This window comes from Perca fluviatilis, chromosome 2 (genome assembly GCF_010015445.1).
Source record: "Perca fluviatilis chromosome 2, GENO_Pfluv_1.0, whole genome shotgun sequence".
NCBI classification, from domain to species: Eukaryota; Metazoa; Chordata; class Actinopteri; order Perciformes; family Percidae; genus Perca; species Perca fluviatilis.
This window is the reverse complement of record NC_053113.1, coordinates 16,312,428-16,339,404: the sequence shown is the minus strand read 5'-3', so window position 1 is coordinate 16,339,404 and position 26,977 is coordinate 16,312,428. Positions and strand designations below refer to the sequence as shown.

At 39.6% G+C, this 26,977-nt stretch overlaps 1 protein-coding gene across 1 annotated transcript; it reads left to right on the top strand.

Annotated features, from left to right (window-relative positions):
• Positions 1 to 2,779: 2,779 nt before the first annotated feature.
• LOC120553834 (POU domain class 2-associating factor 1) lies at positions 2,780 to 19,908 on the top strand. The gene is made up of 5 exons (XM_039792526.1): positions 2,780 to 2,837; positions 7,739 to 7,866; positions 15,659 to 15,698; positions 15,813 to 16,102; positions 18,808 to 19,908. The coding sequence occupies exons 1-5, from the start codon at positions 2,822 to 2,824 to the stop codon at positions 19,237 to 19,239; spliced, it is 906 nt and encodes a 301-aa protein (XP_039648460.1). The 5' UTR covers positions 2,780 to 2,821; the 3' UTR covers positions 19,240 to 19,908.
• The last annotated feature ends 7,069 nt before the right edge of the window (positions 19,909 to 26,977 follow it).

Sequence of the window (26,977 nt, the reverse complement as noted above, 5' to 3'; positions counted from 1 at the left end):
TGTTGGAACTGTCATGACACCTGGTGTGAAGATGTAAGTCTGGGCTTTTTCTCTGCTCTGTGTCTTACATTGCTTAGCCTCTTAGCATGATGCTCAGGACAGCATGAGGGGCAGTGTTAGGAATGTAGTTAACCCACCATTCATTTGCAGTTAAAAGGTTAAAATGTATTTAAGGGTCACACAAACTTTTATGATTTAAATGTGCACCAAACTTATGAAATGCATTTTTTTTTTCCTGTAATGGCAGTTGTTTGCTTTCTTATCATCATTGACTGTGGATGGCAATTTACAACACACAGGCAACTAATGTCAACAGTTTTTCACTGACAAAGTAAGTGTAAAATGTTATGTTTTTAATTCCTACAAAATAAAAGACATTAAAATATAAAAAAAAAAAAATAAGTAATTGTTTATTTAGGCACTGAAACATGCAGCCGTGTCTGAGTTTCTGCTGGTGGTTTTTTTTTTATGCGTTGCTGGTCAGTGAACCTTGAAGTACATGCAGGTGTTTCCCTCATGCCTGCTCGATAGATAACCCAGGCCAGTTTCAGGCTCAGCGTTAGCCCAAAATTGAATTGCATTTTTTTTTTCTTTAGTAATGATGTAGAAAGATGCATTGACAATAATGTTAAAATCAACTTATTTGCAATCTTTCAATGAGGAGTAAACATCCTCAGAAAGAAGGAAAATGCAGCCGAGCGGAACATCAAACTGTTGTTTCTGTTTTGTTTGAAAAAGAGATTTGACAATTCTCTCAAATTTAGAGATCCCTAGTATTAACAAATAATGTCAGCTGTTAGTCTTCCATATCTCGTTCTTGTTGACCCCCAATATCATTTTAGTATGTGATATAAATCTTAAATAAGTCTTTGAAGTATAATTCTATGTATTTATGTTTTAGTAAAACCTTTCATCTTAGCTTGGCTAACTATCTTGCAAACCTCTTTCGAGTCTCGAAAAGAGGAAGCACAATGAAATGACAATGAAATGACTGGAAACATCACAGCTGCCGGCTGTATCAGAACCATACTCCATCTAAGCACACTTTTTTTACATTTAGTTTGCACCTGTCTAAAACAATGAACTTGAAGTGAACAACCGACTACATATGAATGGGAATTACTGGAATGTTGGTGTCTTGAGATGAAAGTGTCTTGAGATAACTGTTGTTATGATTTGATACTATAAATAAAATTGAATTGAATTGAATATGTTTTAATTAAATGTGAGATATCTCTTTACAGCCATACATGAAAATAGGGGTTTTTACAACACATGGTACTTTAAAATCTTACCACAACTTATATAACTTGCATGCATCTTGTTTTACAGTGTATTTTAGCCATGGCTGAGCGCAAAACCAGCTGTGGTTAAATGCAAGCTGGCTAAATACTTGCATTACATATGATTTCAGGACAGGCTATAACGCTGTGTTTGTGTTCAAACCATGGTAAAATTACCATCAACCACAGCAGGGTCTCCCTGCTCTTAGCTTTGCAGTTGTTGGGAGCTTGTAGTACTGTACTAGGGCAAGTGCACTAGAACTCCTGTCGATTCCCCGGCTTAAGAGCCAATGAAGCGGGAGCAGGTGTTGTGTCATTTTTGATACGCCTTCCCCCTAACCTGAACCTGAACCTGATCCCTAACCCCAGCCAGCCAGAAAACACACACAGCCAATCACAGGACTGTGGAAAGAATAGCCTATGTTTTGACATGTTGGATTATGCTGTAGACACTTTGGTGTGATTGACCAGCATATTAACTTGAACAAGATGTTGACTCACCTTATTTTTTTCAGCTGGGACATTTGACTGAAACCAAACCTTATTCTCTTCTGATGATGCAGTACATACACTGCAAGCTAGACTAATTCCCTACTCACATGCCTAAACAGGCCAGCATCTGCAAAACTCTTGTGTTCAAAATACCACAGCCAGATATGGCAGCCAGTAAGATCCGGCTGTAGGGCTCATAACACTCCCCAATCACTTCTTCTCATATCCAGCAGCAGTATCAGGTCATCTTCGTGTTACAACACATTAGCAACGGCATTGAACTATTTCATATGGTTCTCATTTCAGTATTAATGGCAGAGGTAGGTCCAGGACATATTGTAGTTAGACCAACTTTTTAACCTGCACTCAAAAGGAAATGTTTTGAGGGAGAGCTATTTCTTGAGTAACAACAGTTTATCCATCCACACAGCAGTTCGGTGCAGCATGTCCGACTTTGAAGAACAGGTTGCTAGTTAAGTGCGCACAGGGATTGGTTTATGTTAGCACAATGATCCGAATCTGGTTGCACACAAAGTGCACATGGCAAGATCATAACACAACATAACAAATCATTTGATTAAAGTACATCTATATGTATCAACTTTCACTCTGTTGTTTATGAATGAAATCAAAAGCTTTTTCTAATGTCAAATGTCAAACTACAGTTCTTTGTAACTTAGTTTGATAACGAAGGCTGGAAAGGAAGTCGGTCATACACATACAAAAACATTATTTGCATTAGCAATTTTTTAAGTGGATTGTCCTTTATTTGTCTCTGATGCATTAAAATGCTATCCTCCTTCTTCTGTTTCATCTTGGCATGCTGTGGCCTTTTTGTTTCTCTTTTTAAAATGTTTTATCTCTTGTAGTTATGATTCAATTTAAATAGCATCAACACTGAAACTATACGCATGAGGGAGATTTGTGGTGAGAGCTGACATCCCAGGGGGATAGTTAGCCAGCTTCAGGCTGCTATAAAACACGTCAGTCACCCGCCACTTTGATTTTCTTCAGTTTAACTATATGACATAATCCAGATAAGCAGTATGCACTGGGAGAAATGTAAGTACAACACATCATTGCTGTTTTCTCTATATGATACACAGTAACTGTAAAATATTGCGAATACTTGCTCCTTGATGCAGAGTGCCATGATCTTATATAAAACTAATCTATTGATTTGAACAATTATTTTAAATCTGCTTCGATTTCATTGAAGATGGTAAAAGAACAGAACATCAGAACATTTTCTAAAATTTAAAACAAATATTGAATTGTTCAAATAGGGGTTTCACCTGTGTGTACATTACATTTCTTGTCACTTAGATGAGGTAAACACAATACTATGAACATTATATTATGTATAATAATATGCTGTACGATGTCTGTACGATAGCCTTGCAATGCATGCAACCTTTGTCTAGCGCAATTGTTCTTTCTTTTCATCCATGTCCATTAAGAATAATAATGTGGTTGAATATTAAAAATCTGAGGTTGTTGTTAGGAGATAAAATTTTATTAAGGTCAACTATTCCGCTGTTGTATTTTGGGCCAATTGTAATAATTAATTTGACTGTTGACCGCTGATCAGAAATGTAAAACGTAAAGTTACAGATTGATGTGCCCAGTGCTCAGTTGCTCCCCCCCACCCCTAATTTAGAACATTGACTTAGAAGTTCAAGTCTGGAAGTTTCTTTTTGTGTGGCTATTTGCCAACTTTTCCTGTTGTAAACTGTGTCAGGATCAATATTGAAGCTGTTGTGTTGGACTCTTTTGGAAAGAGGAAGGTGGTCATTTGGATGTTGGCTGTGTGTCGCTATTGGGCTGTAATCTTGATAAAATGCAAAATGGCAGCAGGCTTCCACACGCAGCTGCGGAGCTTCCTCTTTTTTGTTGGTTGAGTCCCCATGTACAGTATGTGCCATGGTGATTGTTTGTCTGTCTGTGTGTGTTCATGTGTAATTGTTAAAAACAGAGAGAGATGAAAGACAACAACATCCTCTGTTCATTTAAGTTTCAGTTCAAGATTTATATTGTAGCATCCATTTCCTTGTGCTTTTTGAAATGGAGCTTCCTGTGTAACGGAAACACCTTTTTCAGAATAAAAGTTCTTTAAAAATAGATATAGACAAATAGAAGGTGCTAGATTATGATATTTTTTCTATCCAAATATCTAGAGCTATCCTACAGTTACAGAAAAATCCTCTTCTCAACCCCAGGCTTTATCCAAATGGATAACCAGGATGAACAAAATATAGAGTTGCTTGATAACATTTCCACTGAGCTCTTCACTGAGATCATCAGTTTAAATGATGATTTATAACGTATGTAACTGAACCAAGTAACGTATTGTTATAAGCTCCACACTCGTCACACTCTTTCAGTCCCTTGACAGTAATCTTTACAAATCTTTTGTTACTGTGACAACCTTACATCTTGACCTCACCAGCATCACTAAGGCTGGTTTTCAATTTCAACAATGGCCATGTCCAAGATGGCACACCAGCCCTTCTGTATGGCTGCTATGCAATTAGTCAGTATTTTATTTGAACCATGATGTAAAAACCTTGCTACACACTTTCCAATTCCAAGTAAAGAAAAAAAAAAAATTCCAAGTTGTAGACTTACAGTTATTAACCAGACAGGGTTGATTTTAAAGATGACCTCTTCCCCAAACAGCGATGTGCAATCATGGCTTAGCAACTGTAACTTTACTAACGTTTGTGGCCCTGTCAGCCCTTAATTGAATTTGGGAAGTTTACACTTTAGCAAATTAAGCCAAAATTCTTACATATTTTCGCCAAGAACATATGTAAGATTCTGATATCAGAATCTTATTTTTGATGTTTTTTTCTTATCGTACTTACATTACTAGAGGACTAACTAGCTCTATACAGCAATACAAGATCAATGCTTCAATGTATCTTTATTAGCTTTTCTTTAGTCTTTTAGCACAATATCATGTATGTTGCCATAAAGAGTATATTTAGGATAATTTTTACATTCCATGTCATGGAGCTAATGCAGCTCAATTAGCTATCTAGCTACATTTTATTAAATCTGCTAGCCACAGTTGTCATTTTCAGCTGGCGAGAAACTGCTTATGTCAACCTCAGTCTAAAATCAAGAAGCCATTGTTCTGTAAACTGCTGAAAATTTTGAACAAAAAATCTGCCACCATTATTGTAAAATGCATATGCGCTGTGCGAGACGAGAAAGAAGAAAGCCCAAATTAAACACTCAAATTGAGTGTTTAATTTGGGCTTTCTTAAGCAGTGAAGCTGTAGCTCTACTTGTCAGTTACCAAAACAACCCCAGGTAAGTAAGTTCTTGCCAGTAGCAGTAAACTGACTGTGCTGATTCACACATTCAACATAAAACTCACAACTAAAAATTGGGGGTGCTGAACTAGTCATAAAACCACCATATTGCCTGTGTGAACACACCATTTCAAGTACCATCTTAACTGTACACCAGTACTGGTTAACCACTGGCTTAACTGTACCCTGGCCATCCCTCCCTAACATTCAGCAATGCACACTTTGCGTCAAAACCAGCTCTTGTGATAAATATTAAATCACGTAATCGCCACTGGATGTTGCCAAATCCAACAAAAGAGAAATCTTTTGACGTCTATATTTTGTTTCTGTCAGTTTCTATTGGCAGAGATTTCCCTGTAATCATTTGACCTAACAGGACAAGAGTTCATTTTTCAAAAACTAAAGTGCCAGAGGGCCTGCAGATGGCTTGTTAGCACAGAACTGTCAAACTACTGACTTTTTGACCCTTTATTAATCTGTCACTTCAAGTGATGTGTGTCATTTTCATTTCAACATTGGAGGAGCTGCTTAGTGTCTCTGCAATTATTCTCAGAGCCCAAAACAGTACCCATATACAGTAATAGTCCTTTGGCAACACACGCACAGACTGTTTATCCTTCCTTTAATTAACTTAAATAAGATGTTCATGTTGAAACCAAGATACTTTTAACAATACCATAGGCCTAAAATGTGTACAAAATTGTGAATTAGTATTAGCAGGTACCAAATAATGTACAAAAAAAAGTTTGCAATTTATACTAATATGTGCCAAAGACTGTATCACAGTTCATAATACATTAACACATACATTATGCATCCTATTACACTATGCATTTTAAGCCATTCTAGCGGCCTGGCTATATAAATAGCAATGTCCAGCAACTTTTCCTCTAGCGCCACCAGCAGGTTGACATTTTTGTTTTTTAGTGGCATACCATGACATGAGACTTGGTAAGTGTGAGGACATAATAGTACATGTAATTCATTTCTTAATGCCACATAAGCACGGGTGTTAAGGTGTTGTTAGGACTTAACCTTTCTAGTTCAATACAGCATACCATGGGCTAAACTATAGCACAAATTCAGTGTGTCGTAAATCTGGGAACACTGCTGTAAACAAACATGATGTATGTACGACCGACAAGATAAGTCTATTGAACATAATTTGTGGGGCTGGAGGAAGATGGAAGGGCAAGGGTGACAGTCAGAGTGATGGAGAACAATGGTGCAGATCACAGGGCGTAATTTCACATACCTTTCAGCCTTTCTCAGATGACTGCATGGTTTTATTTATGACTGAGTATCTGAGGCAGGGACAGGCAGCCTGGGCAGATGGATGCTTAGGTCAAAATCTGTCCAGACCACTGCATTCTGGTGTCAGATGAATATAATTGATGGGATTTTGAACCAATTTGAAGCTATACAGTCCATATTCAAATATAAAGCATGGTGACTAAAGTAAGAAACTGTACCACAAATTCTTCCCGTCCCCACTCAAATAGGGACCTGTAGCCTTTTTGTCTATTCGGAATTCAAGAGACATGTTATGGTGCATGTACGAAGATCAGCCTCCATTGCAGGAGAGCTCACACTGTTGCAGCGCAGCGGCACAAAAATGCCATTACTCTCAGTGACTTTGTAACCTCAGGCCGTACTGACTGATGGCATTGTCTGACGTTTCTCAGTACTGTTGCTTTTAAATACATTTTAAAGAGGCTCTCTCTGTCAGATCACATTTCTTCTCATGGTTATACTTGCAGGGAATCAATGGTGTAAACATTTGGACCTACTGGCAGCTGAAATCGGATGTTTATATATTATATGAATATTCAAATGAATTCAAGTGTATAAGCAAAGATTCTCCATTACTAAAGATAGCGCATTACACGCTGCACCAATTATATGAAACGGCACACACTCCCTGTCTCCTAAGTGGGTGCAGCCTCTTTGTAAGGTTTATTTATTTTAGTGCCTGAATGTTCAGATGATATTCGTGACACAGGAAATTACTCTGAGTTGCTAAACCTTCTCTGGTATGTAGAGAAAATCTTTGATTGTGTTGTTACCTAGAAAAGATGATTTACATAAAACATTATAACACATGCAGAGTTGCTGTAAGCTCTCATAATATATTATGATACTTTGCAAAAACATCATTTAGAAGTATCACAATTGCCCCTAATCATTTTACCCATGCTTTCAATAACTATTATGGGTGGCTGTTTATTCATTTGTTTGTTCATTATGCAAGATGATCAATATTTTTTTGGATGCAGTGTGACTTTCTTAATTTATGCATGCAATGCATTTGCAATTTACTACACTTAGACTTTTGTGATGCATTTGAAACATTTTAAATGGCATCATGACAGCACAACATAACACAAAAGTATCATCAGAATATCATTTCTCACAGTCTGATGATGAACAACAGATGATAGGGTGTTTTTCTTCTTATTGTAATGACAGATCTTAAAAATGATAGCAGCTCATATAGACCTAGCAATTGTATACCTTAATCAGTTAATGACCTAACTTAAAATGAGAGGCCCGTGTTATTTCACATGTTGTCAGTGTCTGTTTTAATGTGCAGGCCAATATAGAGCAGATAATTAGCAGTAAATGTCTCTTTAATGTCTCTAGCGTCACCATCAGCACTGGCCAGGTCCAGACCGTACCAAGGTGTTCGAGTCAGAGACCCGGTCAAGGAGCTGCTGAGGAGGAAGAGAAGTCTGGAGCCGCACAGCATCAAGACAGCGCCCCCTTCTGCAGTGAGGACACCATGACACATGACAATAACATGCATTTACTCTACATGATGCATTTTATCATGCAGTTTGGCTGAACAACACATTTTGTGATCAGTTGTACATTTTAAATTTATTTTACTCAGTTTTGTGACGTTTAAAATGAGATGTAAATTAAGGTAAGAAATTATCAATATTCTGAATTCTTCAGAATACTTTTACATACTGATACAATTTGAACGTTTTGGGAACATATGATGAGCCCTCCAGCCTTTCCAGGGAAAAATCCTTCTCAAAAATCCTTTGCAAATAGCCTACTGAAACCACATCCTCCCTTTACTGTACCTTTATCACAGCACCATTAGTCATTAAACAAATAAGAACAGGATTTGCTGTGGCAGCAGTTACAGTATGGAGCAATGATTGCTCAGGATTAGGATTATGACTAATCAAACGTTTCAAACGTGCTTTGTGAGATTTTCAAATACTGAAAATAGACAAATTTACAGTCTATGAAATCAAAAAAGAGCAGAATTACTTTTAGATAGATGTCTTAAAAAAACAACACAAACATTTATTGTCAGCTCTGACAGTGACACCTAGGTTTTTAACTGAACTCAAGTTTGTGAACTCTTCTTAGAATAGGTTCCATGACAAACTCATGAGCATTTATGCTACTTTTTGATGTACTGAATCATGTCTAAATACCATGTTGCATTTCTAATAACGCTTGCTTTATTGCATTGTGATGATTTGTCACCATTAGTCTCCAGGCTGACATTCTTCACTCAGCAAAACTGTCATGTTGATGAATGGATCTTTACGTATCTGCAGCAGGGAGGCTGCTGCAGAGATCAAATGAAATGCACATGGGCTGAATATCCAGATGCATAATGCTGGTTGTAATAATGGGAGCTTCTGGAGAAAGAAGATGCAACACAACAGATCTAGTTTGTTCTGTGGGGGGTAATTTTTCCAACTGGAAAGTGTTTTTCCATGACAGTTACAGCCATTGCCTGCATGGCTAGAGGGCTGGGCACACAGCCCTATGCAAAATTACTTGCAGCCTTGCCAAAAGCCCTCCCACTTGCTATTTATTACACCTACCAGAGAGGGAGAAGGCATGGCCTTGCAACCTCACAGTGAAGAAAAAAACATAACAACACAGCTTGTTGATTTATCACTTCAAGTTTTGTACAGATAAAAAACGGGATGTAACTAGTTAATTGATCCTTAAAAGTGCTGGCAGGCACATTTTTTTCTATCTTTGGACAGAGCCAACCTATTTCCATCTGTTTTTTGTCTATATGCTATGCTAAGCTAACCAGCAGCTTCATATTTAGCTAACATTCTGTCACTGTTCTCTTCTAACTCTCGGGAAGAAAGCAAATAATTTTGAGCAAAACATCTGCCACCGTTATTGTAAAACGCACATGTTCTGTGCGAGACGAGAAGGCTTTACAGGCACAGCAACGGGGTGGGGGGGTGGGGGGGGGGGTCTTAGCGACTTGTCTGTCCGTTCTGTTTGTCTAGAGAACTTTGAACAGAAACTGTTGGGTAGTAAATTCAACTCATCAGCATACCTGTCAAGTTTTGGATTTGAAAATAAGGGAAATTTTTCCGGCGCCCACCGCAAGCAGTCCCACCACCCCAACCAAGCTCCAGTATCCCTTACATTTTAAGACAGGTGTACAAGAAAGCTAAAATCACCACTTGATGCAGAATGCTGAAAACATTTACAATTTATAACATTGCTTGTCTTTACATTTTATTTTCATTCCACACATTCTTTTCATTTCATATTGCTTTTCTTTTACAGTTTTTCTTTTCATTTCACATAAATTTTCTTTACTCTTTTAGTGAGTTATTGTATAAATTTGTTGCAGACTTTGCATTCTTTAAGATTGTTTTGGAAGGAGTGTATTTGTGGGCTGGGCCAGAGTGGTTTACAGAGTGGTTTACATGAGAGTAGAGCGCAGACAGTTCTGTTGTCTAACGTCATCCTATTCTCTGTAACAATCTTTCGTACCATGCTAAACACCCTTTCTCAACTTGCATTGCTATGGGGAATGCATAGTAAAGCCTTCAGAAGTTTTGGCAGCGCACCGTCTCTGTCGAAGCGTCCATCATCCGTCACTCATCATCTGACCTCACACACTAACCTTGCGACAACTGCCACCTACAGTACCTGTAGTAGGCTACTGCAGGTGGCAGTTATCGCGAGGCTAGTGACAGAGCTCAGATCGGGAATGTTTTTTTTTTTTACTCCGCTCGGACCCGGGGTATTATTTTTTAATAACGCAGGTTAAAAGACGGGAGATTTACGGGAAAATACTAATACGGGAGGACGGCGGGAAAGAAGGGTAAAATACGGGACTTTCCCGGCCAAAACGGGATACTTGACAGGTATGCTCATCAGTCAAGCACCATTTTACGCAAATATGTTGAGGTTTAAAACAACTGTGCATTGAATTTTCAATTTGAGCTTTCTTAAGCAGTGAGGCTGTTGCTCTACTTGTCACTTACTAAATCAACCAAGCTAAGTAAGCACCATTTCAAGTACCAGCTTACCTGTACACCAGAGGCCTGTACTACGAAGCAGGATTTGGCGTTAACGAGCTAACTTCAGGTTCAACCCAGGATTGTCTGTACTACGAAGGTGGATTAGTTGTTATCGGGTTCAATCGCCGTGGTAACTCATGCTGAACACCTAACCTGGTCGGGAGCAGGTTAAGTTGGAGATCAGAGATCAACCGGTGTTAAAGCACCGCCTACTGACCAATCAATAGGTCGATTGATAACGGCTTCACCGTTCTTAGAAGACCAGGCGGAGCTCGGTGCAGAGAGAGAGAGAGAGAGAGAGAGAGAGAGAGAGAGAGAGAGAGAGAGATGCGCGCTCATAAAAGTTAAAACATTTAGAGATCGACAACCCCGTTAACATTCCCTGATTGGTATTTGTATGAAATATATATATTTTAATGGGAGGGAATTAAATATCGGCTTCTTGAGCCATGTGTCGTCAATGCGCACATCGGTTTGAATTATGTTTTTTTTTTTTTTTTTTTTTTTTTTTTTTTTTTCCCTGCCAGGGTTGCAACTGAAATTATAGGCTAAAGCAACGACACTTTATGGAAAGCACAAGTGTAATTATGGTCAGATCTTGGTCCTGACTGATGAGGAAGTGATATTAATAAGCGTTGTGATTTAAACATCTACAGCGTCGGCTATTTTTTTTTTTTTTTTTTTGCCAGCTTTCCTTCCTGTTTTAGGAAGCAGCGACTGTATTGCGTTATGCCTGTAAAACCGTGTCTGTGTTCTTCATATTTATGTAGAATTATAGTTTGCTCTTCTTGTTTAAAATATGCGGCTCTGGTAAATGTTTGCGATTGGTCGTGGTGCGCAAACCTTGCCTCTTTTATGTGAACGCGCGCGCCGCTGGATTGGGAAACCCTGAGTTGACTGAACTAGTTGATAACCAGCGTCGTAGTACAGGTTATGCGGGACCGCGGTTGTTAGGTTAGGTGAAGCCGGATTACTGAAAGAAATCCAGGACAAGTTGATCTTGCTTCGTAGTACAGGCCTCAGTACAGGTTTACAACTGGCTTAACTGTACCCCAGCCATGCCTCCCTAACATTCAGCATGCACACTTTGCGTCAAAAGAAGTTATTGTGATAATTATTAAATCACACTAATCACCACTGGATGTTGCCAAATCCAACAAAATGATTGATGGCCAACTGTGCATTGAGTGTTTAATTTTGACTTTTTAAAGCAGTGAAGCTGTAGCTCTACTTGTCAGTTACCAAATCAAGCCCAGGTAAGTAAGCTCTTGCCAGTAGCAGTAAACTGACTGTGCTGATTCACTGTGAGGGCAGTCAACACATTAAAACTCACAACTAAAAATTGGGGGTGCTGAACTAGTCGTAAAACCACCATATTGCCTGTGTGAACACACCATTTCAAGTACCATCTTAACTGTACACCAGTACTGGTTAACCACTGGCTTAACTGTACCCTGGCCATCCCTCCCTAACATTCAGCAATGCACACTTTGCGTCAAAACCAGCTCTTGTGATAAGTATTAAATCACGTAATGGCCACTGGATGTTGCCAAATCCAACAAAAGAGAAATCTTTTTGACGTCAATATTTAGTTTATGTCAGTTTCTATTGGAAGAGATTTCCCACCAGTAATCACAAACACCAGGCACATTTAAATTAGGCCCTTCAACGTTTTTTAAGCAAAGGACCCCTTAACTGAAAGAGAGATGGCCTAATAATTGTTGGCATGGTTTCATAAATCATGTTTTAATGTTAAACACACATGTGGCACAGTGAATCCTTAGGATTAATGCATCTGTGGATTGCCTTAGTGACCACCTTACCTATAGGCCAGTAAGCAGTGGGGATTTATATTTGTTAATAATACGTTGGATTCATTTTAAGACTTTTTAATTTCTGAAAAAATGTTAAAGAATTAACAATAATTTGGAGGTCCCCCTGCATTGACTGTGAGGATCCCCTAAGGGTCCTGGACCCCCTGTTGAAGATCCCTGGTTGAGATCCTTGTATTTGTCATAGTGCCTCATTCAGTTTACAGTCGAACACACCCAGTCAGCAAATACCTTACCAAAAATGGAATTAGATTTATTGATGTCAAAACTGATCCTACCCTAAGTAACTCATAGTCCTTTTTCAAGGACCAAATAGGTTGTTTATTTTCTGCTTGTTAATGTTTCTTGAGTCCTATAAACCCTCAGCACTAAAGTAAAATGTGTCATTAGAGGAGTTTGGTGTAATGACATTGTAACTCTGCACCTGCTGTCAAAGCTGTAACTAACCTCAGCACCTCTACAGTCTTTCAGGCATGTGACGGCACATACCCTGCTGCCTGTGAGCATGCCCTGCCGGCTGGCTGCTTGCAGGTGGATGCACTATTTCACTGTTGCTCGCCTCAAGCAGCACCCAAAAATGGACACGAGCTGTCAGGACTGTCACTGCTGCCGCTGCTGCTGCCTCTCTCATTCCTTCTTACTGTTTTCTCACTGCAGATTCTGTACTGCACCGGTGCTTATTACCCACTCACCCTTATAGAGACCATACAGAGAAAATAAATCCATACACGTCTTTCAAGATTAAACACACATGGTTCTGCACACACTGGGTGTGCACATGATTCAACACATAGAGAGGTAGCATTGGAAGCAGAAAGGAGATGATTGGGTAGAATCATTGAACCTTCAGTTGATTTTCTTCTTCAGCACCAGGCTGTAAAGACACAGTCATGTCAGAAAAAACACAAAACATCTTGCAGTTGCTTGGCTCATTAGAGTCCTCTGTTTACAGCTGGACATTCATTCTGTAAAATGTATAAATATAAGGTTAACCTAGAGTTATTAAGGCATTTATATGGGGGACTGAATGTACAGGTTCCTCATTTGAGAAGGACCCACACAAATACTAGGATGAATAGAATTAAAGAACTCTGAGACCTCATAACCAATAACGACCAATAACACATTCAATGTTTATATGGGCATGCCAGCATTGTGTTAAAGGAGCAGTGTGTAGGATTTAGTGGCATCTAGCAGTGAGGTTGCAGATTGCAACCAACTGAATACCCCTATGCTCACCCCTCTCTTTCCAAGCTTGTAGGAGAACCTACACTGTTATCTCTAATTAGTTGACTTTACCAGAAATTTGCGTGGAAACCCGTTGCCTTAAACTGTTTTTACACAAGATAAAACTTAACAGGTCAAGTTGTAATAGCTTAAATTAACATAAATGATGTATTTCTGGAGTCATGTTGTCTAAAATAAGCATGTTAAGATAAAGCTTTAGTGCGTAACTTATTTATATTAATGAACATCTGTTACATTCAAAGCATTGCCAAATGGGTTGATACAAAGCTAATTAAGACTATCAGCTCCACACAACTCTCTCCGTATTTCTCAGTACGGTTATGTTCAGAAACTGGTGTCATCCGCCGACTTTTGCGCGCAGAAAATCGATTCACGGTAATGACCTTTTCTGAAGAGTCCATCATTTCTTTTAATCCTCCTGTCCTCCTTGGCTACTAGCAACTGCCTGGGGGAGGGGTGGGGGTAGTGCACAATCACGGAAGGCTTGTATCATGTGGAAGACAGAAACTACGCACTATAGCTTCAAACATGCAAAGAAACATAACAAATATGAAACTTCAGGCTTCTTCTCACTACTAACAAAAATTATTTCTTTTATATTAAGATTATTTTATTTACTTTATGATAGGATGACTTTAAGAACAATGCATTCAATACACTCACTAAAAGTGTATACCAAAACGAAGACATCATACACAAAACATTGTAAATGTACAATGTATTGTGCTGCATGGAGAGTTTCTCTCAGGAAACAAAGTTAATGGTTTCCAGTCTGTGAACTCTATACTGAACATTATCTCACTGCCCAGACGCCATCAGTCCCCACCCTGGTCTCAGTCATGGTGCAACAATAAATGTAGATAAACACTTAATCAACCATACAAAACTAAAACCCAGATAACATAAATGCACAACCAAAACATTAACAGAACATTATTAAAACACACTTTAACTAGGACAGAAACCGTTCAGAACATTTACTTTTTTTTCAGGAGCCTTCGCATCGCTTCAGCGCAGTACAGTTCAAATGACCCCACCCTCCCATACAGAAACTTATCATCCTTAGTTATCTCTGCTTAATATGATCTGTGCACAGCATACTTAAGATGATTATTACAAACAACTAATGTGATTTAGTAATCAATATGGCTTTTAACAAAACATGAAAGAAAGTAGTGACTACTTAAAAGTTTAATTACAACTAAATCTGGGTTTACAGTGCCTTCAGGTATCATAAAAAATAGCCCTCTCTGAAGTCAGTGGTTTGTCCGTTCTGGGCTACTGTAGAAACATGGTGGTGCAACATGTTTCCTTGGACAAGGACCTGCTCCCTATTTTGATATCAAGGGCTCATTCTAAGCTAACAAAAACATGATTCTTAGTTTCAGGTGATTATACACTAATGAAAACATAATGATGGAAACTATATTCCATTTTTGACAATACATCCTCCTAGATCCTACACACTGCTCCTTTAAGACTTAAAACAAATGTAAACTTATTCTTCAAGAGGTTTTGACAGTTTTATTTTTTTGAAATAAAAACTACTTGTAAGATCTTTGTACATTCTGAGAATTGTTGATAGCCTTCCTAATCTACCTCCACCTGTGGGTGCAGCCGGACTCCACCCTCTCTCTTTGAACAAGCTCTTCTAATATAAGACAATGGTTTCCGTTGTCCCTTCAGGGAATTTCATATCCACTTACGCAATCTGGATCAATTATTAAATTGCAGTTTGGAGGTTTCCAGTAAATGATGGCTTGTGGAGGACATTTATCAATTGTTTTCTGCCTGTAAAAGTCCATATGTATAATCTTGTGGACCACAGATATGTAATCAAAAATATAAATTTTCAATGGGAAAAATGAATGTTGATGCAGTAGTGCTAAATAGGTTGGACAGTTACATATGATTTTGATCAAAACAAACCCTTCAAGACATTACCTGTATGTGAATACACTAACAAATTCTCTAACACACACAAACACACTTTAAGTATAATCTCAATTCAGCTGCTGCTCACACCTGGACTTGATCGGTACAAGTGTAAATACTGTATATTTATATGTCAACATTAGAGTGTAGACTAGTTCTAGAGCAGCAACATATGGTTATGGTTCTACTGCAAATTAATGACATGCTGAACTCCCTTTTTTTTATCTGTTTGTTTTTAGGATGTGGTCACGCATAACAACCAGTCATTATACACACAAGGTACACGTTCAGCTTGATCTGAGAGTTACCTGACACAAATTGATTCCTGTAAGTAAAGCATGTGTCTCTGCCAGTCTTTGAAGACTCACACTCAAACTTCTCGTCCAAAATCAGGCATGTTTGGCTCTGATGTTGCCGGCGGCTCCCCAGCCGAGCCGTTGACTGAAGTCAGTGATGGAGGGCTGCAGTGTGCAGGATGGAGATCTGTTCCAGCTGCCACGAGCGCTGGACAGCAGCCTGCTGTAACACCCTGGTCCTCATCTGACTACCAGCAGGACCTTTCAGCTCAGACTCTGGCTTACCCAGCCACCCCTACCCTCACTGCTGATGTATTCATGCAGACACTTTGTCCCAGCTACACCATGCTGACCTACACACACACACCATTGCTCACTAACTTTGGGGTGAGTAGGATAAACCTCTGCTTGTGAACAAAAGTTTGCTTAAAGTTTTACCTGGTGAGACTTTGTAAAAATGCACTGACTTCATCTCTAGAGGGATACGAAAGAGAAAGAAACCTGGGGTCCAGCATCATCATTTCTTAATCCACAGGAAGTGATGAAATATTGACCGGTCATTGTCGTCATTGCAGTTTATTGGATACTGACATGAATACAACAGGTGCTGTTCTCAGCTTTAAACACCCACCTTTCAAACCTACACTAAGTGGGTAAATTTAATTTCCCCTTGCAGGATTAAAGTATGTCTTCTTCTTCTTCTTCTTCTTCTTCTTCTTCTTCTTCTTCTTCTTCTTCTTCTTTTTTCTTCTTAATATATAACAAGATAAATATGGGGTGTTGTTTGAGTTTCACTTCTCCAAACCTACTGACTATCTATTGCAGGGGTCACACAGACCAGTAGTATGGGTGTGGGTTTAGACCAGGATGATCAGTCGGTACCTGTCAGATCACATCTTTGTGCCCCGGTAATTAACATTGCATGGACCGGTTCCGGGTCACTGACCTAAAGGATCTGATTGGCAGAGCCTGTTGAGAGCATATTTCAATTCAAAAACCTCAGTCTCTAAAACAGTGTCAATCTAAACAAGACAGGCAATTACAGTTTTGAGCAAATGTTTGTGTCTTTGCTAGTTTAAGTTCCTTTGGAATCAACATTAAAGGGGTGATAGAATGATTATATAGGGTATTTCACACTGTACCTTATGGTCTCCTAATGGGGTATGTAACATTAGTTGGGCTGAAAATGGCCTGGTTGATATTTTATTGGCCCTTATGCATCCCTGTGTTTTGGCCTTATTTGTAACAAGAGCTTTTCTTCCAAATATGGTATGGTCATGAATATTTAGATGAGCTGCGCGCTGCTTGGTTGAGCCTTAGCCCCGTACACACACGTAGAGGCGCGCTGATTGGTTGAGCGAATCGCCATACGACATTAGAGGTCGGCGTGCTGATTGGTTGAGCGAATCCCCAATACACACACATTAGAAACGCGACAGAATCTCATATTCCAGACACTGCAAGGTTTCCTTACCAAATTCACTTCTGAGACTTTTTTTATGCGAGAAATCAACTATATAAAGCTGAAATATGGGCCGTTTTACGAAAATGGATGGCTAATTGCAAATTTGGTAAAACTGTGTGTCGGAGTTCAGCTGCCTGTGTTGCTGCCTCGCCGCCCGGCCTGCCTTCCTCCACAGACCCCGGCCTGCTGTGAGCTCGATTGAGCTCCGGCAGCCCACAGCACCTTATACCCGCGCAAAGTCACCGTTTGGGCAAATGGACTACTACCAAACGCCGCTGCCCTGACAGAGCTCCAGGGCCTGCATCTCCTCTCTTCCTGCTAGCTAAATTGCCCGTGTGTGAGAGTGAGAGCGCGGTCAGCGAGCTTGTTACACCAGCAATCTCTTACCACATGTCACACACATGTCACGCCACTTAGCTATACAACATATACCTAAATGTCTTATAAAGCTAACAACGGTGTCCGATTTCAAGTTCATGAATATTTGTGAACTGTAAGGGTTTCGTTAGCTGCGACTGTCCCTTCAATCCTATGTGTACAGATTGCGGCTAGTTAGCTTCATTTTTGGTCGTAATTCGAGTATATTTACAGGTTGAATTTTGTCACGCCACTTATACAACATCTAACTAAATGTTTTATTAAGCTAACAACGGTGTCCGATTTCAAGTTAATTAATATTTGTGAATTCCAGAGGAATTCTAAGAGAAGGCTAGCTAGCTCTCATTGATAGAGCTCCATCCAGCCACAGGCTCTATCAATAAGACTCACGGACAAGCGGCGTTTATTTCCCCAATCGTTTGTTTAAATAACTCAACACATTATAATTACAAACATTAAAAGAGTAACTGGAACCTGTGGTAAGAGAATGCTGGCGTAACAAGCTCGCTGACCGCGCTTTCACTCACATACACCGGGCATTTAGCTAGCAGGAAGAGAGGAGTTGCAGGCCCTGGAGCTCTGTCAGAGCAGCGGCGTTTCGTAGTTCATTAGCCCAAAACGGTGACTTTGCGGTATGGAGTGCCGTGGGCTGCCAGTCGTGACGGAGCTCAATCAAGCTCACAGCAGGCTGGGGTCTGTGAAGGAAGGCAGGCTGGGTGGCGAGGCAGCAACACAGGCAGCACCAGCCTCTGAAGTGCGACACACAGTCGGACAAAATTTGCAATTAGACATCAATTTTCGTAAAACGGCCCATATTTGACTCTACATAGTTGATTTCTCGCATAAAAAAGTCTCAGAAGTGAATTTAATGGTAAAATAGCATATGAGCAATGTATACATTTTCAGAGATCTGCGTGACCTAGATTCAGAAGACTAACTGATCTCAGGTCAGTTGTGTAGCCTATGTAAATGTTGGGGCGTGACCGTTCTCTTAATACACCCACGGCTGTGACAAAGGTTCCGGATTTTGAGATGCTTACGCAAGCAACTAGCTTTGTTGAGATTCGCCCGTTTTCAGCGGCAGTTTCAAAATATGAGATTTTCATAGTAAAGGGGTGTCAATGGGATTTTGAGCTTATATGTATGTCCTATTTACCCATCGAACTGTCGTTATTCAACTATGACAGGGTAAAATCGGTTTTGCATTCTATCACCCCTTTAACATTTTAGTCATGTGTTGTTGTTTCAGAACATACCTGTGGCTCCAGCACCAGGCTCCCTCCCTCAGATGGAGCTCCCAGACTCAGGGTTGACCTACCTCCCTTGGGCCCAGCCCATCACCACCATATCTACCATGCCGAACCCGGGAGTCCAGTTTTCTCCCGGCTCTGCAGCCCTGCCCGGGTCACCTGTGGTCCACATGCCCTTGTCCATGTCTTTGACCACCATGATTCCTCAGTTGGAGGCTCAGGGTGGAGGTCATTCTCATCCGCAGATACTGGACCTCCCGCAACATTCAGAACATCAACTGGACCCTGAGCCACAAGACCAGTCTCGAAGCTCGAGTCTAGAGGCAGAGTCACCGAACCTCCTGGATAAACTTCTGGAGGAGCAAAAGGGTGATAGCGAAGATGAGGACAAAGACTCGTACAGTAGCCAGCTCTTCATTCCAAATGTCTGAAAATATGAGTTTTCTTCTGTTCATAGAGAGTAGCATTTCTTCTGTTTGTTTCTCAGGGGCACCATTAAAGGATAATTTGGCCAAATTACAACTTAATTTTGTTACTGTGGCTATAATTTGTATTGATTATGATAGCTGTATTCACTAAAGTAATTGCTGAGCTCGACGCTGAATGAATAACCATGGGAAAGTGGGCTACTCCCCCCAAATCCCAGCCACTTGCACCAAGATTTTCTATGTTCTGTGTAATGCTTTTCTTGAGCTGTAATTGACTTTTGTTCATACAGCTGTTTCCTTTTTGCAGCAAAGTCTGGCATGGAAAAACTGGATAAAAAAGACACTGCTATCTCTGTCAATAGAAATTATGTCCGAGACAGTCACAGTCTTCTGAGAAACAGTTAGCCTTCAGTGCTGTCCATCTCCTGAGGTGTCTGTAAAAGTGATACAATCTGCAATTAATGCTGTCAGTTAACAAGAGTCTGTAGCCACTTTAAACTAACTTCATTGAAACTCAAACTGCATCAGGCAAGATCTTTATGTCAAATGATAAATAAGACTGTAGATTCATGCTACTGCGGATACAAGAAAGAAAAGTTACTTAAAGGTCCCATGGCATGAAAATTTCACTTTATGAGGTTTTTTAACATTAATATGCTTTCCCCCAGCCTGCCTATGGTTCCCAATTGGCTTGAAATGGTGATAGGTGTAAACCGAGCCCTGGGTATCCTGCTCTGCCTTTGAGAAAATGAAAGCTCAGATGAGCCGTTCTGGAATCTTGCTTGTTATGAGGTCATAACAAGCAAGGTTACCTCTCCTTTCTGCTTTGCCCGCCCAGAAAATTTGGCCAACCCATGGGAGTGAGACATCATGGCTTTCAAACGAGAAAAGTGGCAGTTGGTCAAGGCCACACCCCCACCCTCCACCTTGCCCCCCCTCTCTCCTCCTCAATAGCTACAGACACAGAAATGGCCCATCCTAAGGAAAGCTCATTGTGGGACTGGCTCTAGTGGCTGTAATTCTGCACCAAGGCTGAATTTCGGGAAAGAGATTTCAGACACAGTATTACCGGACCACTAAGGTCTATATAAAAGCATGCAAAGAGCACCATGTCATGGGACCTTTAAGACAAATAAATAATGATAAAACAAAGCTAACAACGCCAATACGCTAACCTGCCTGATGCAACTTTAAACTTCAGGAACTGTTTCTGGCCAAATTAACCTTTTTTCAGATTGTTGTTGAAACTGAATTATGCCAGATGGTTTCAAATGTTTAGATTTTAAATATATTTAGAGTGCATTGTACCATCTTACACTGTACTGTAGGATGCAGATTTTGCCCCAATACTTGTGCTTGCACTTGGCAGGGAAGGCCTCTCAGTCTCAGGGGTTTTCCCGAGGGGAAACTGTCATTGTGAAAGGGGCTGCAACTCTTTTGTTGAATATTATTCCTAAAAAACACCAGAGATCGTATCACAGGGGATTAAACATGCTGGGAACATATTAAGAGAATTTAGCTTTGGTTTTTTTCATGCAGAATTCATGAATGTGAAAACAAAATGAATGCTAAGAGTGTAGTTGACACTCCAAATGGGCACCAACAGGTAAAACAAATGAAAAATAAACAAAAGAGATAATGAACCAAAATGACAGTATATCATTTTCATGTGTAAGAGGGTTGCATAATTCCAACAGTTAAGGTTTCTCATTATTATTTCTTGTTATTTTCTTTTTTTTATATTAGCATGAATAACTGTAACTCAAGATCCTAAATAAACTAAACATGAAGGCTTTCAGAGGTTTCGGCTGACAAGATCATGTTTGTTTTGAACACTGTATGTTTGTATGAATGTGACAAGTTTAATGGCAGTATGTGTCTTTAAATCAATCCTCACTGTTGCTCATGTACACTTTTTCAAATGCAACCTTTATCATTTATCCACTCCCTTTGATTCTTGGGAAATTATTTATCTGATGACTCATGAAGTCAGCATGTGTTGTTTTTAAAGTGGATCAAAGAAGGGGCAGTTGGTCCTCTGCTGCTTCGCTGACAGGGCTCATGTTCACATGTCCTAGGGTGTTTCAGCCAGTGGTGGGAGAGGTATACAGAATATTTACTTAAGTAAAAGTTCTAATACCACACTTTGAAAATACTAGTAAAAGTCCTGCATTAAAAAAAAGTTAAACAAGTAAAAGTATCTAAGTATCATCAGGGAAATGTACTTAAAGTATTAAAAGTAAAAGTACTCAATGCAGAAAAATTCTTTCATTTTAGAAACTGGAAACGATCAAAACTGTTCTGATAATCAACTGTTTAATCAAGTCTTTAATCAGCTGTAGCAAACTGTCGGCCTGTTTGTTGTTAGGTTGTTTAATTTATAATAAAACGTATATTTATAGACTACATGTGTTTTGTGTGCAAAAAAATATTAATTTGTAAAGTAACAACTAAAGCTGTCAGATTAATGTAGTGGAGTAAAAAGTAGAATATTTCCCTCTGAAATGTAGTGGAGTAGAAGTAGAAAGTGGCATGAAAAGAAAAGACTCAAGTACCTCAAATTTGTACTTAAGTACAGTAATTGAGTAAATGCACTTAGTTACATTCCACCACTGGTTTCAGCAGCTACATGGAAGATAAAAGGTGTGGAAAGGAAATGTCATGTGTGACACTTCTCAGTCCAGTCTTTTAGCGCATCAGACTAATAGTTTACATGTATTTCATTTCAAATGCAGAGTCAGAGCTCCAGTGTCTGACAGAGAGTCCCTTTAAAGCACTTCAACTTTGGGCCAAGAGGCATTGCAGAAACATGTCTGTACAGCACCTTTGAAAGCATGCAGGGGTGGGACACATGGAGCCCTCACCAGGGCTTCTCATGGAAAGGTTGTGCCCCAGGTTCTCAGAAAACTGGCAGCCCATTGAGGCTGAGAATACACATTTCACAATATGCCCCAATTTAGAGTCCTTTCATATTCATTGCTGCTATTACAAGCTTACATCTTAGTCTTTGCAGTAAATTCACCCCTTATACAGGGTTTATAACGACTGCATGTTAATATGTCACTTACAAAAGGGCTTGACCATTTATAGTTACAAACCAACCCCGTATAAAGGTTGTGTGAAAATTGTACTGCAATCCTTTTTGATCCAATCTTTTGAATGAAGGGCTATTTATGTTGAAGCTTATATTGTATATAACTGTATAAGTGCCAATGGGAAAATAGATTTTTGAATGTTCACTATGGATAATCTGATGTACAATTCCATCGCAAACTCCATTTGCTGAGGAAGATTTGATCGAAAGCTCTGAAACAGCTACTAAATGGATCTTGTGGTGGGATTGTATAGTTTGACAACAGTTCACAAGGTCAATAACTAATTTTCAACCTCAGATTTGGGGGGTCCTGGGGCAAAAAGGAGCTGTTGGGTCCATATGAGTTCAGTTCAGTTCAAGTTTATTGTCATATGCATATTAGTACAGAGTACCATAGCAATGAAATGCAATGTGCCTTGGCACTCTCTCAGCACCAGTCAATAAGTAACAATTATAAATAACATTTAAAAATCAACCCCCCATTACTTCCTCTCTGTCTCTGTCTGCCAGTCAGTCTGTCTGTCTGTCTGTCTGTCTGTCTGTCTGTCTGTCTGTCTCTCTCTCTCTCTCTCTCTCTCTCTCTCTCTCTCTCTCTCTCGCTCTCTCTCTGCTGGAATGTCATATCATAGTTATTAGGTTTGCTGTGTGATAATTGTTTAACTACAAGCTAGAAATATGTGCCATATATAGAGTAAGTATAATATCACTTGAAATAATGAATTTAGTCTCAAAGCTAAAGGGCCACTTTTCAAAAAAGGGTCTAAACATGTGAGGACCATCATCGGTGTTTTGTTTTAGGGGATATTTCTTTCCCTAGGATGGCGTAGGTATGCCCTGCCCTAATCTGCCTTTGATTGTCCTACCATGATATTCTTACCCTAGCCCTAACCAGTCTAACTCTTCATGACTAAACCTAATCAACCCAACCACCGAAGGCAATGAGTACTTGCCAATCAGAGGCAGATTAGGGCGGATTATGACTTTGCCGTCCTAGGAAAGAAATTGGTTTTGTTTAAGTACATATTCCCATCCCAAACAACTTATCAAAAGTATGACCAATTGCCATGCAGAGAACCTGGGGGCTTTTGGGGGTTGGGGGCTTTTGTCTGCTTTACCCATTAATGGTAATCCAGCCATTATTCTGCTGTGCATTTTAGTTAATTAAAGTCTGAAACCTGGGAAAAGTGTCAGGTTGCCATAGAAATCAAATTTTTAGCAGTGACTCAGGAGAAAAACACTGTGACTCACCTCGTCAACACTACCCTGCTAAAATGAGTCTATTTGCCTTCTTAAGTTGCTGAAGTGGTCTTTTAATATTTTAACTCCTGTGCCATCAAATCATGTCAAACACTTGTTTGCACTTTAACAGCATCATACAGTACACTCATCTTTACAGGATGTCATTTTATGATGTCAGCCTTATATTATGTTGTACCTTTTACGAGTTGTGTGGCACCAGCAGCAGTGGTGCTTCGTTTAAATTTATTGATGATGTTAAATTGTCTAACTGGTTGTAGGGGATGAGGGGAGGGGAAAGACACTTACTATTCATTTGTTCAATACGTATAAAAACTCAACCGTAAAAAATGCAAGTCACTGTTTTACAGGGTGCTATGTGCTGGACTATTTCTTGTCCGGGACATACACATAATCCCCCGATTAAACAAATGATTAACATGTGACCTTGAGAGGTGCCCGAAGGCTGGTGTTGTTTGGTAAGCAATTTTGAAAACATTTAACAGTGTTCCAAAAGGTTTCCTAAAAGCCCACAGGGCGTCAAAGTTGTGCTCATCTTATACAGAAACAGTGCAAATCATCAGCTATCATTATTGTATTTGCTACTTGCACATTTGATTTATCTTGGTCTTCATCTGCCTTTTGCCCAATATCAACATCAGAAGTGGTGCTGGACCCGGTGCAGTCATGTTGAAGCCTGTTCTTCCGCTCTCAGAAAAAATGACAAATGTGAAGGTTATCCCTTAAACCGTCCACGACGCCACACATCAAGATAGCAGGCCACAAATAAAAACGGGAGGAGGTCTAAAGGAGCCTGCATGTTATTGCTTTCTCACATTTTGTCATTTTTTTCAACTGTTCTCACATGTCACCCTAGAAGATATCTATACAGTTATCTAATAAGGGGGCAATGCAGGTAGAGTGTTAATGCCAGGAATGTTGTGATAAAGAAGGGTTTAATGATTATTTCCCACTGGCGTTATTTAGATTAATGTATATTGTGAAATACATGTCAGGTAAACTTTCCATAGAAATGTCAATAAGTGGAGCTTTCTAACTAGTAAGTAAATGAACCATTCACATAAAACGCATCACTTCCTTTGCAGAGCGTTGTTAATTGCAAAGAGCTACCAGACACCGAACAGAAAAAAACAAAAGAGCTTTGATGAACTGAAATCAGTTTAAATCACGGTTCTATTTGCAGCAATTTATTTATATGAATACTATGACTTTAATAGTGTTGACTAACCTACTTCACAAATAGAAACAGTCCTATCTCAGTACAGTACTATCGGGTTTGTTCACCCTCCATTTACCTTGTGTTTGATGTGTAAATAGGGCTTTCCTGTCACTTTCGCAGTGCGGCTGCACAGTGAGCCTCTGTTATCATACATGGGTGTGTGTTTGGGTTTTGTACAGGAAACACAAGTGAATGTAAACAGCCCTTGATTTACTAAATACAGAAACACCCTCTGATAGGAATACACACAGGTGACGGACTCACTTATCAGTTGTTGTGAAATTCATAGTGATGTTATTTGCACCATTCACCTTTTCTTCACGACTGATAACATTTTATTTAATATGCCAAAGTTTAATGGTTCACATCTATCCGATCAATTGGAGGATTGTTCTCACCTGGCACCCAAGTTAGCGGTTGGATAGTCAAGCATTCTGTTGCTTAGATATTAACGAGGACAAAGGCAGCACTTTGACTAGGCACAAAGGATTTGATTCAATCAAGATCATAAAACTTCAAAGGAGTCTCATAAAGTACTATGTACAACATCCAGTTTGATTAGGAGCATTAGCGTAACTTACGTGTATAGTACATGTATTGTGCTCTGTGAGTACAGTGATACAGCTGGAGCCTCATAGCGAACTTTGTCATGAGCCACCGTCCTCTCAACTGTACGAAATGTGCAATGAAAGCAACTTTTAGTGGGACTGCTACAAATTTTGACCTTTGTAATGTCACATTTTTCAATGGTCAATTTTTAACACGAACTTTGTTTGAAAAGTGTTATGATAGTGTCACCTTAGTTATTGTAAATGGTCTATGGACTGCATTTATATAGCGCTTTTTTACCTCACTGGACAAAGTGCTTTACAATTTGCCTCTCACTCACCCATTCACACACACATGACACCATTTTTAATTTCAGTTCCCATTTGCTTGTGTTTCACAGGGGACTGTTGTGAGTGTAACAGTAGGGAGTCAAGAGAGTGCTTCACCGACATGCCTAACACTTAAGCCTACATGAGCTACTACATTTTTAACAGTTTGACAAAACAATCCAAACTCAAAGACTACTTACTAGATTTTTTAGAGCTTTCAACACATAGTCACATAGTCTTTGTCACCAGGTGGAATTTGCTCAGTTGTCATATGGAGATGGATTCAAGCTCTGTAGCTGCTAATGATTTTCTCCATAGCACTTTTAGGTGTTTTTGTCCGTGTTGGTGAAAAAGTTAGGCATCAAACTTAACCTTTTCTAAAAATGTTCTGCTTTACGAAGCTTTCTACATTTTAGCAACAAGTTGTCTGGGTTGGCCCTCACTCGCTGCTTTACATTACTAAAGCCTCTTTCCAACCAAGTAGTTACAGGAACGTAGTTATAGGAGTTGAAAGAGTTACTAACTGTGGCCAGAGGAACTTAATAATCCCCAAATTGGTCCAGTCGGAACAGGAGAAAAAAAGGGTTCTAGGAACGTTATGTTCTCGGAACTGCAAAAATCCCTCCGGTCGGAAAGCAGCTCACACACACACACACACACACACACACACACACACACACACACACACACACACACACACACACACACACACACACACACAGCTCCTACAGATGTTTATCTAAAAGCGTTAAGAAAAAACATTAGTTGTCTTTGTCTGCATGCTGAAACATAAATACCAAGTAAAGTAAAGCTGATCGAGGAGCTCTGTTAAAGCCTAAGTGTGGGTGTTTCTTCGCACTATTCAGGTGTTGCCAAGCCTCTGCAGGGGGATTTCCACAAGTGCTGGTTCAGCAGGATCATTAGGGGGGGCTTGCCAACAGAATATGTGGAATACACACTGTACACACAAATATGCACACCAATCCCTCAGTATTTAACTTTACAGTTGCACACTACATCTAGTTTCAGGAATATTTGCTAGGTGCAAATTGCACCATAGAAGGAAAACATAAACCCTCTTTAGATTTCTGATATTCTGTTTGTTTGTTTAGTTCAGACTTGACAGACTATGCTGTATCCTGGATTAAATACTGAAGATTTTTGGCACAGATGAACCTATCTGGCACCAGGGTCAAGTACACTTAGCACTTCAAATAGTTGAGAAACCAATTGCGTTTCAGTTTTCATAACCTGATTCAACTTGTCCTTTTAGTTATATAAGACATAACTAAA

Bases quoted from the DNA above. Each gene is read 5' to 3' on its own strand.
- LOC120553834 (XM_039792526.1), top strand. The intron at 7,867-15,658 runs GTGAGGACACCA...GTTTGTTTTTAG, and splicing joins AGACAGCGCCCCCTTCTGCA to GATGTGGTCACGCATAACAA. The intron at 16,103-18,807 runs GTGAGTAGGATA...TTGTTGTTTCAG, and splicing joins CATTGCTCACTAACTTTGGG to AACATACCTGTGGCTCCAGC.